This window comes from Aulostomus chinensis, chromosome 6, assembly GCF_037954235.1.
Source record: "Aulostomus chinensis isolate RoL2024-O1b breed Wild chromosome 6, RoL_Achi_v1.0, whole genome shotgun sequence".
NCBI classification, from domain to species: domain Eukaryota; kingdom Metazoa; phylum Chordata; class Actinopteri; order Syngnathiformes; family Aulostomidae; genus Aulostomus; species Aulostomus chinensis.
Genome location: NC_141325.1, coordinates 12,133,963 through 12,146,237, shown reverse-complemented (window position 1 = coordinate 12,146,237; position 12,275 = coordinate 12,133,963). Strand labels below are relative to the sequence as shown.

At 41.3% G+C, this 12,275-nt stretch overlaps 1 protein-coding gene across 1 annotated transcript; it reads right to left on the bottom strand.

Moving 5' to 3' along the window:
- Window positions 1-1,119: 1,119 nt before the first annotated feature.
- cdo1 (cysteine dioxygenase, type I) lies at window positions 1,120-6,466 on the bottom strand. Its single transcript, XM_086206489.1, has 5 exons — window positions 6,251-6,466; window positions 4,827-4,904; window positions 3,939-4,096; window positions 3,220-3,389; window positions 1,120-1,831 (listed from the first exon to the last, which is right to left on the bottom strand). Exons 1-5 carry the CDS (start codon window positions 6,403-6,405, stop codon window positions 1,802-1,804), a joined length of 591 nt encoding a protein of 196 aa, XP_086062615.1. The 5' UTR covers window positions 6,406-6,466; the 3' UTR covers window positions 1,120-1,801.
- Between the last annotated feature and the right edge of the window lie 5,809 nt (window positions 6,467-12,275).

Genomic DNA, 12,275 nt, shown 5'->3' with positions numbered 1-12,275 from the left:
CAAGGTAGGCTCATCATTGTTACATAATATTGGCTGTAGGCGATCACATGGTTGACCTGATACTTAGAAAACCTCTTTTATCAAACAAACTCCCCTCCTGATACACAGAGTCATTTTTGCAATAGCAAATAATGTCAAAATGCAGCGTCAGTCAATTCACCGAATGGTTGGGGTAGGCCGTCAGAGGACCTGTTGCTAATCACCCCAGGAGACTAGAACTTGCAGGTCTGTGCGGAGTTGAACTGCCAAATGCATCTGTATTCAGTGGATATGATTCATTTTCTGACATTGTGTTGACTGCAGGTTTGCTTGCTTACCGAGAAAAGGCTTCTTTTTTTGGGGGGGGGGGGGGGCTTTGGAAATTTGTTAAAAATGACAGATGAACGTGTTTTTATTTGCACATATACAAGAAGAATTCATAGAAATGTAACAAGACAGGCGGGGAAGCAAATACTATGAACTATTTCTTAAATATGAGCTCCGGGGAATGGGCGTTTTCTACGTCTCTTATCTCTGTTGACGACTTCTCAGCTGTCTTTATACATGCACAGAAGCGGTTATCAGTCGTTGTAATCAGTGTGCGTGTAATCATGTCAAATGTTTGGTGGAGAAGGAGATTCGCATGTATCCTAAAGTGTCTTATTTTTCACAGTTCATACACAGCGCGACGTAGATCCCACACTTGCTTGCAAAAAAGATGCCGGTTGTTAAAACTTGGCGTCCGGCTCTTTTATATTTTTACGAGAGCTCTACGAACCTGATCTATTTATTGGCCTCTGTAATATCTGATATTTTCCCCCAAACCAACGTGCAGATGGCGAATAATGTAGTTTAATACCCAGTCATCTCTGTTATTCAGTAAGAGGTACTAATGATTGCAAATGTAAGCGTCTGACACCTAAATTCACACGATTATTGGGTGCTAGGTCAACAGTCAGTCTGCCATACCGCATTGATTTCTTCGTGTGAATGTTTGGTTTTACATATGAGAACAATATGACATCAATCAAATAAAAAATACTTGATGTAAAATGTAAAAGTCTCCTTTGTGCATTCAAAATTATTGTTGTTGCATGTTAAAAAACAAAACAAAACAAAACCAGGAAATAAAGACAGAGGTTTGACCAAAGAATCACGGTGTTTAATGGTCCACGCTGAAAATTTGAGCCATCGTATCACAGAAATCACAAATGAATTTAACAACTTCTGTATGCTGTCAAACTACACGCTATATAAAAAAGCTACAGTTTAGTCAAAATCCTGAGAAATTATCAAAGTTTGAAGAAAGCAGATCAGATAGTTGTTGAAGTACAAGTTCTTTAAACTCCAGTATGAGTACATTTAAAAGAAAATGGCACTTCTTCAGCAGAACATTTGGACAACAGATACTATTTTAAGCAGATAAATCAACAGGAAATACAAATAATAAAATTTCAGTTATGTTTGTTTTTTTTACAACTGATTTGCAAGTCATTTCTCTGATTAACCTTTACCCAAGTGTGGTTATACCCATCATGACAAACAGGAATGTTGTTGTTGGGAAAGTGTCTCCTCAGACCTAACTAACAAAGGGCAAATTCAATGTCCAAGCCTATTCATGCATTCGTCCTGCACTCATCAGAATTTGCAAAGCTCACACTGGGTAGCAATAAAGCCATTCTAATTACTAGCTCTTCCTTTTGAACTGGCCCTCTCCTGGCTTTAAATAGGCTGCATAGTCATAGCAGTTTGCCTTGAATCAATTTCACAACATTGTTATTTCAAATAGTTCCAGATCAGCTGGAGCTTCCTTGAGTGGTTATTAGTTGTTCTCTTGTTGATTTGGGGCCTCCTAAAAAGTAAGAGTGAAAACAGAACCGGTTAGACACCTCCTTTCAACTCCATCAAATTTTCCACAGTAATTGATCAACAATTATTGGGGGGGGGGGGGGGGGGATTAGGGGTGTAGTTAAGTTCATTATGTACTTTATCTCATGTACTCATACTATCTTATCTCTATTTGGTGTTGCAAAATCTAATGTGCTAAGTTGACAGTGTTGTGGTCATGGTATTCTTATACAACTTGTAGATTTCAGATAAGGCTGTTGTTGGCAGATGTCCTATACTGGAGGCCATGCTTTTACTCTTTATCTTGTGTTTCTTTGTCTTCTTTCATTTAAAGACAGTTTTTTAAGTTTGTATTATCAAAAAAAATGTTTATTTGAGGTAAACTGAGGTAATTTATTTGTCTGTTAAGGCAACGATGCTGTAAAAACAGCTAAAAACTGGAACGGCCTGATGGAAACTTTCTGTTAAGCTCCTGAAACTTGAGTGAGTGCAGCTATAACTTCCTTTGGGCTGTGTTTCATGAGAGCAACCACACTACAAAAACCTCTTAAAGTAACACCTCACCCAAAATTTGTTATTTGCCTTTCAGTTCCCTTGAGATGTCTGAAACTCTCTTCTTTCTTTCATTCCCTCCTGCATGACCTTTTGGTGGCTTCAGAATGCAGAAATTGCCACCCACATATTGTACGCTTGAAGTAAATGGAAACCAACTAGTAACATCAGCAGAACTGGCCAAAATGTCAGTTTAGGAACTTTCAAATGTATTGTATTATGAAAGTATTCTTTACCCAGCTGCATGCTCAGTCATCCACAAACACCTTTTAATTTAAACTAGAAATAAACAACTGGAACACTTCTGCTGTGGCACAACCGTGACCAGTTAGCACAATGAGGTAAACTTGTACACAGTCACACCCAACAGGAAGTGCAAAGCAAGACATAAGTGGGGGAATAAAACGCCGTCGTGTGTTGAAAGGCAGTTGGACTTTTTGAGCAAAGTATGACTTAAAAAAAAAAAAACAGTTTAAATGGGGGTGGAGGTGGGGAGGTGGGGGTTCAGTGTTACTTCAAATTTGGCTTTTATAATTAGCATTTTTGTCAAAATATGTGACTTCCATACTTTCATTTGATACATAATATAAAAAAATATGGACGAAACACGCTCTGCCTTACAGAAACCAGTTAAGTTGTACATGCCGTATTATTGATAAGAAGCGTTCTTGTACTTGTAGTGTGTATTTTGTCATCTCATAACTAGTCCTGGACCAAGGAATGCCTTGCTTTATTTTCTTTGGTCATATTCATTCTCCAACTAAATGTCACCATCAGCTATCATTGACATGTCTGAGCTCGAAACTTGATTTAATGGAAGCGCATGTAATGTTTACTCACAGGTGGAACAATCTCTCCAAATTTGCTGTAGAAGGTCATCTGTGCAGAGCTCCTGACTCCAGTGCGCTGGTCAAAGGTCTGGCAGAACTGGAAAGGGGGACTGTACAGATGCAGACTGATTGCAGGCTCTGTGTGGCTGTCATTTTCCACACGATGCAAGCCAATGGAGTCTAAAATACAGACACACACACACGCGCACACACACACACACACACACACACACACACAAACAGCATAAGATTCCAAGAGGAATCCTGTGAAATGGTGCTCACCGTAGTTAGAACCAACAACTGTTGCAGCAGGCTCCTATAGTTGGAGAAATAGTTGGTGAGCTACAATTTTGGAGACCTGAATGCTTTTCATTGCGATGTCACAACTGGCTGTGACTCCCGTGAACCCTATTAGACATTACATAACTGCAGGCTGGAAACATCGGTGTAATTATACCACTCTTGCACACGCCACTGATTGAAGCCAGTCATTTCCTTAGATTCAGAAATGCAGTACTTTCTCATGAGCGTATCTACTGAGGAACAGGACATGTGAAGTACACCGCATGACTCATGTATCAAGGTCTCTCTCTCTCTCTCTCTCTATCTCTCTGTCTCACACAGACACACACACACACACACACACACACACAAGTTAACAAGTGGTGTCTTTAGTTAAAAGAGTGTTAAACTCCAAATAATAAAAATAAAAAAGGGACAATTTCTTACCATTTATGTAGGCAACAGAGTTTTCCATGAGGAATCTCTCTGACCTCTGCCTCATGTCGCCTGGTGAGTTCCTGTCAGGCCAATCGAACTGCGTCTCCTTCAGCTGACCCTGCAGCATCTTCATGAAACAGTGGGCGTCTGCGTGGTCATGGATACTACTGCAAAGTGTCAAAAACACACAAGCACATAGTATGTGGCTGGTATAGACGATATGTTTGTACACGACAGTATGTGATATTTTATGGTTGTTGCCCAAAAACAGTCATACGAGTCCTAGATTATGTCACTATTTCCTAGGAAAACCTATTTTACCAACACCTTTTGAGATCATCTGTGGAACATTTGTCTCTGTCTTATAGCACAGACGGTTATTACAAGCTACTGTCAACACAGGCTCACAGGTGAAAGGTGCAGTCTCCACCATAACTTCCTCCACATCATGGTTTTTAAATGTTGGATGGATCATTTGAGTGTCACAAAACTCCTGCTTCGATACCATTTGGTCTAAAAACACTTGGAAAATCTAGAAGAGCTGCACAGTTGAAATATCTATCCACATTCATGTAGTGCTAACCCTGAATAGCCATCTTGGCTGGAATACGCGCCTGGCGAAAGCATCAGTTACAATCCTTTGGCCAGGACAGGAATGTCGCCACATACACAAATTCCATATACAGTGAAAAACAGAGGGATTTACCTGGTGGCGGCAAGCTTAATGAGCATTGTGAGAACTGTTTTAGACAAGGGCTTGAACGTAAGGGACCTTCATTTATATGAAATTATGATGCACTCAAGTTTTTAAATAAGCCGCCATTACTAAAGGCAAAGGAGAAGAAAAGAAAACGTGAGGGTGGGTTACAACAAAAGAATTATCATTGAACAGCTTACCTGCCTTGACCTTCTCCCCAGCAAAGAATCAAGAGGTTGAACTTCCCATTTCCTTCATCCACCAGGTTTCTTGTGTATCTGAAAAGATGTGAATTGATGAAATACACACAGAGCTCTGTTTATGCTTACAACAGTTACCGTGAAGTTTCAAAGAAATGCCAGATAGCAAGTCTCGTAAAAGTCACGCAATGTGAAATTCCTCCAAATGTGAAGCCTCGAAGCCAATGGAAATTTGTGCAAATGGCTTGGTAAACAAGTACAATTCTTCTGCATGAATATTCAAGAACTCATGGTACCTGACTGGTTCACTTACAAATATGGCTCAAATCCCCATAGTTATCCCAGTGCAGTACAACCTGTTGTACCACAAATACCAAAATCAAACTGATGGTGAAAGAAGCGTTCTTTACTTGGGGTCGATTGGACTGTTGGGCCTGAGACTGATACTGAGGAATAAAAGAACACCGATAAATCTACACTTGATCTGTTGTTGTTGTTGTTGCGACTTCTCTTGGAATGTACTACTTGTTTATTACCTCTCTGAATTAGTTCTGGAATAAGAAAAGGAAATCAACATCGTCCAAAATTATCCATCACATCCATAGATCCAACCCCATAAAAGGTTACTTTCTTTTCTTCTTAATGTAAAACCTGAGGCCCCTCCCACTTCAGACAAGCCTGGCATGTACTGTAAACACTGTTGATTCTTGGCACGGGTTTTTTTGTTCTGCTCTGAAAGATTTCGTCAGCTTCCAAATATTTTCGAAGCAGCCGCAGCCTCCTGGTGAGCACCAGATAGTCACAGCACAAGCTCTGCAACAATCGGCGGGTGTGTGTCCTTTCCCAGCGTTGATTGGATGGTCCTCTCCCCCTCCCTCCGTGGACCCCTGACTAATCACAACACGGGGATACAACAGCTATTGGATTATTTTTTTTTTTTGAATAGAAAAACAAGTATTGACCCTTACAGAAAAGGTTTTTTTTCGTGCTTTGTTTTCAGTTTACATCTTAATGCGCGATTTTTAATTATAAAGTCTGTCATCACGCATAAGAATATTTTTTTTCTAATTGAAATAGGTTGAGAAGAAAGACACTTTTAGGTAAAAAAAAAAAAAAAACATGGGCAGGATGGATTTAAAAGTTTTAGATAGCTTACATTTATAATTTTTGACAACTTTCTTATAGACCTATTGTATTAATCACTCTTTTCCCTCCCACGAACCTTAATTATTAAGAGGATTTGGGAAAATACGTGCAGTCACTCGATTCAGGCAGTAAACAACATTAACCACTGGGAAAGGAACAGCTGAGCAAGTCATCAAATACAAAGTGACAGACACGTTACAGATGATGGGTGCAAAGTTCATCCGAGATATAAACGCGTTATATCTGACGGAATAGCAAGAAATAAAAGAATTATTTACCTTGCTTTTTCAAACTTCGCGTATCTCTGCCAGTCGTCCTTGTTGCTGATGTATGATTCCATGATTTTTTGGACATGATCAACATCGATGCTGTCACTTTCGAAGATGGTATGCAGGATTTCGATCAGGTGTTCCAGGGACCTTGGCTCTGCCATCTCTGCGTTGCAGTGGAGTGGATCTTGTTTGGTCTGTTGACTGTAGAATGAGAGCAGGTTCAACTTTTATAGAAATGGGGGAGAAAAAAAATTAGGGGCGTTCGGGTGGGCTGTACCATTACCAGGAGAGGTGTACACCCACAGTATTTATAGCTATTTGAAGGCACTCAGTGTTGATGAATCAGATTAAAAAAAATGTGAGCAATGATAACTCTGCATTAATACAAATATATAGATATCCCCCTGCAATTTTAAATCAAATCATCAGCTCATTTCGCAAATTAAGTACTTGGACTAATCCTTTTTGAGTTCAATTCTACCACGTTGTCACAAACACAACCTCCCCTTTTTCCCCCTTTCAACAATAGCAGCCCTTCCTCCGCTTCCTTTGGGGAGGGGGGTGTAGTTATTCTGAAACTGAAATTAGCAGATTTAACTTTCACTTTGAGAGTACTTCTGTTAAATGCTTTCCTCTCTGGTAAAACGTCTGAGGATGACTCAAGAATTTGGAATTTTACGAAAGTTGAGTAAGTAAGTCCCTTACTCAGGGAAAGTTGAGTATGTAAGTCCCTTACTCCAGATTCACATGGGTGTGCATGTGTATGTGTGCATATTGAAGTACAAATTTAAAAAATAGAGAGAGAGCGAGAGAGAGAGAGAGAGAGAGAGAGAGAGAGAGAGAGAGAGAGAGACGTACAAAATATACTCAGAGTAGCTACTTCCTTTGTTGATGATATCAAATCTTAAACTCTGGCAGTACAATTTGCGTCAACAGGATGTTCTCAGACCTGCATGTCATGTATGCCCGTCCAACACTCACAACAAAATCATAAATCATTCTTATGTACGGATAATATTCCTTCAGCGAATGATACGGCACATTCAGCACATTGCTCCACCCCTTTCCCAAACCGAAAAAATCTTAAGAAAATGATACATCAGGAGACTTTCAAAGTAAAGTAACAGCACACTTATTACATCTTCCAGATACATTGACAGCTCTATAATAAGTCTGAAACAAAAATTGAGCTATGGTATTTCTGACGTCACACTTTTTTGCTTTCACTCCTTCAAGATGAGTCACACAGGTCAGGGTAAATCCTCCCTGGCAGAGGACGCTATTTGGGCCTCTATGATTACTGGAAGCGTGCACAGAAGAGAATGTTCTTGGGGAAAGTACGGTGCCAAGTTTTCTCTGAGCTGCCACATCATCACATGTACTGTTGCTCCACCTTGTGGCTGGTTATACTCAGCTCACACTTCTCGTAATGCTGCCTATAAATAATATTCTCACAAGATAGAACTGAAAATGAGTAAATAACACAACACGTAAACGTAGTTTAGACATTGATTAAATTGATACATTACTGTGATATACTGATACTTTTTTTTAAATAAACAAATCCCTTCAGAGAAAAAAAATGAAATCTGATATAAATCTCATACAAGCCATTTAATGTTGTAAATCAAATTTCATCCAGGGATTCCCATCACTCTGTAAGTCTGAAATTGTATATTGGAAACAATTAAAAAAAATAGAATATATGGTTTTATCTGCAAACTTAAATGAAATATTTGAAAAGTGTCTAAAACTTCTTTGTCATTTAACTGTACTGGGTTATACTGGGATCTGTTCTTAATATTTTGTCAGCTTAATTTATGGGATGGACAAAATATTGGAGGAAAACCCAGTATAGTTCAACAGTAGCACAAACTACAGCCTTCAAAATGATCACTACAATAGATCGACTCCTCCCTCAAACAGATTCAATCAAAACTGAACATTATAATTCTCCTGAATGGAGATCAACTGTGTGACATTTACACTCAATCGGAGACCTGTCAGTAGTTCTATTGGGTTTTTTTTGCAGATGTGTGTATGTTTGAAAATGTATGTTTAAAGTTTCATTCATTTCAAAATCATAAAAGTGACCTAATATAATAATATATTTATACCTCGTAATTGCCTTAAATCAGCTTAGCCCCCCTTCCCATTGTTTTTCTTATTTTTCCTTTCTTATCTTTAAATTTGTTAAATTTCCTGGTTATTTTGATTAATAAAGTTGCCCCCCCCCCTTCCTTGATAATTATGTGTACTGTTTATTGTCAAAAGGATCCCCATTAATTCGGCTCCGAAAAGGTTCTGGCAAACCGTCTATCGCCTCAGGGGGAGAAGGCGGCAACTTGTCCACACTGTTTACAGTGGGGACGGGAGGCTGCTGACGTCAACTAGGGAGATAGGGAGATAATTGGACGGTGGAAGGAATACATTTTAGGAACTCCTCAATCCCACCAACATGTATTCCATGGAGGAAACAGAGTTGGGGGAGGACTTGGGGGGGGGGGGGGGGGGGTCGTCCAATCTCTGGGGCAGAAGTCACCGAGGTAGTGAAACAACTCCACGATGGCAGAGCTTTGGGGGTGGATCTGCCCTGCGTGGCTCTGGATGTTGTAGGGCTGTCTTGTTTGACACGTCTCTGCCACACTGCGTGGACATCAGGGGTGGTGCCTTTGGAGTGGCAGACCGGGATGCTGGTTCCCATCTTCAAGAAAGGGGACCAGAGGGTGTGTTCCAACTATTGGCGGTCACACTCCTCAGCCTCCTTGGAAAAGTCTATGCCAGGGTACTGGAGAAGAGGGTCAGGGTGATAGTTGAACCTCCGACCGAGGAGGAGCAATGTAGTTTTCGTCCCAGCCGTGGAGCCGTGGATCAGCTCTTTATCCTCACTAGGGTGCTGGAAGGGGCACGGAAGTTTGCTCAACCAGTCCACATGTGCTTTGTGGATTTGGAGATGGCTGATGACCGTGTTCCCAGGAGCACCCTGTGGGGGGTACTCCGGGAGAATGGAGTGGATGGCCCCTACAAAGGGGCGTTCAGCCTTTCTACCTGAGGAGTGAGAGTCTGGTTTTCGTTGCCGGCAGTAAGTTAGACTTGTTCCCGGTGAAGATTGGACTCCGCCATGGCTGCCCTTTGTCAACGGTTCTGTTCATAACTTTCATGAACAGAATTTCTACGTGCAGCCGGGTGGTGGAGGGGGTTGAATGAGTTTGTTGGTGGAAAGACGTCATCTCTGCTTTTTGTGGATGATGTGATCCTCTTAGCTCCATCAAACCATGACCTCCAGCTCTTGCTGGGGCAGTTCGCAGCTGAATGTAAAGCGGCTGGGATGAGCCGCTGCTCCTCCATGTTGACAGGAGTCAGTTAAGGTGGTTCTGGCATCTGGTAAGGATGCCTCCTTTGGGAGGTTTTCCGGGCATGTCAAACTGGGAGGAGGCCTCGGGGCCGACCAAGGACACGCTGGAGGGATTATATCTCTCGGCTGGCCTGGGAACGCTTTGGTATTCCCCAGGAAGGGCTGGTGGAAGTGGCTGGGGAGAGGGCAGTCTGGGTTTCCTTGCTGAGGTGACCTGGACCCAGATAAGCAGAGGACAACAAAGATGAAGGATCCCCATTAGCTGTGTCCAAAGTGGGATGAGTTAATCTTCCTGGGGTCTTCACAAAAAGACAAAACAAAGCACAAAACATACAATACACAATGATAGTCTAAAAGGAGTGAAACACTGCAGGCATCATTAAAACATCATCAGAAGTTCTTCAGAAAAAGTTATTATGTTCATGGGTATTACATTGCTTATTGCATTCCAACTTGAAGGTATGTCCATTCCCTACTTACAAATCCTCAGATGGTACCTGTAAAGTACTTTTCTATTCCATTTACAGATGTTCAGTGGACAATTATTCCAATGTTTGATAGCATGGTAAATGACTGTTCTCTTTAAAGCATTTGATTTTGGACACAGGAACATCATCCGGCCATCATCCGCTGACCTAGTAAATGAGAATGAACCTGACTACCACTGACAATTTGGTTATATAAGAAAATTGAGTTGAGAGGAAAAATGCTGAAAAATTTAGTCCGATTGAAAACCAGCCGACTCTCTACGGTTAACCATGAGAGTTGACGGTGCACACTGACAGTGTCTGTTCTTAGGGGACGATGTCATACTAACCTGGCAGCTCTGTTTTGGGCAGTAAGTAACTTTAGATGCAGAGGACCATACAGGTTCACAATAATCCAGCTGAAAGAAAGTTAAAGATTAAGTTGCCTGTTCCACAATGCTTGAAGGGACATAAGAAAGACATTTCCTTACCAAGGAGATGCCACAACCCATCGTCTTCACTATGGCATCAATGTGCTCTGCCCATGACAGCTGACAGCCAATTATTGTGCCCAGTAATTTTACTATAGCTACCTGTTCTATAGGTTCCCCAGACAAGTTCAAACTCATCTTTGGTGTAGATGACAGTTTATGACCTGATCCCAAGATAATTGATTTGGTTTTCGAGATGTTCAGTACCAACTTATTTCTTTACATCCAATCAAAAACCATATTTAACTCAGCTGATAAAACATTTTCCAGTTCACTGACAGCTTTTGCAGCAAAATACAATGTGAAATCATCACCATACATTTGTACAGCCGCTTTACACAAAACTTATTGTAAATCATTTGTGAAGATGGCGTATAAGAGTGGTCCCAGGCAGCTCCCTTGTGGGACCCTGCAGTCAAGTACCTTAGAGTGAGACCAGCTGCCATTGTAATAAACCCACTGCATCCTACTTGTGAGACAACTCTTCATAAATAGGATGGCAGATGGACGAAATCTATAGCATTCTCGTTTACCGACGAGCAGATCGGGATGTATGATATTGAAAGCTGCCAGTCATCTTTGAGTTATCCTTTCCAGATAGTGGGATAAACACCCTTCATTAAGCATGCATTTAATGTATGACACATCTGACCATAGACATAGTCAGCTGCCAAACCAAGTACTTTACTGTCCAGCACGTCAGTACCCACTGAGCTGTGTTCAGGCAGAGACTTCAGCGACGTCCTTACTTCCTGCTTGTCTACACTATTAAACTGAAAAGTGCAACTCTTGTCTACCATCACATTATATTTCTAAGCTTTAGATAATCCTAATCAGTATTGTCCATATTCTGCCTTTGTGCATAGACCTTATCTATGAAGAAATCATCAAAATAATTTGCTCGACCAGATGGTTTGGTCAGAATGTGCCTTCTGATGCCACAAAGGAAGCCCTGCCAGTTGTCCTTCTCCTCATTATTTCATTAAGGGTTTTCCAGAGTTCTTTACCATCTTTCTTTACAGCATTTATTCTTAATATCCTTTTTTCACTGATCTATTCAGTTTTGTAATCTGGTTTCTCAGGTGACAATAGTTGTCCTCCACTGATCCAGACTTTACTAATGTAGATTTGACTTCATCTCTTTCCTTCAGGGCTGCACGGTGGTGCAGTGGTCAGCACTGTCGCCTCACGCAAGAAGGTTCCGGGTTCCAGTCCCGTCTCCAGCACAGGATCTTTCTGTGTGGAGTCTGCATGTTCTCTCTGTTCCTGTGTGGGTTCTCTCTGTGGGAGGAAGCTGGAGTACCAGAGAGAACCCACTGGTACTCCAGCTTCCTCCCACAGTCCAAAGACATCAAGAGAGGACGAGGCTGATTGATACTCTAAATTGACCGTAGGTGTGACTGTGAGTGTGAATGGTTGTCTGTCTCTATGTGTTGGCCCTGTGATGGACTGGTGACCTGTCCAGGGTGAACCCTGCCTCTCACCCAAAAGCTGCTGGGATAGGCTCCAGCCCCCCTGCAACCCTTAACAGGATTAGTGGTAGAAAATGGATGGTAATATCTTTGTGAACAATTGCTGTACCCCCCCCCCCCCTTCCTTTCCCAATGGCGACTTTATTTGCCTAATAAATAATTCAGCCTGGCTTTAACAAACAGTATTTAAAATATGTGTCTTGTTTTGGTGATTATTCAGCTATATTCCCTTCTTGGTTGATCTCT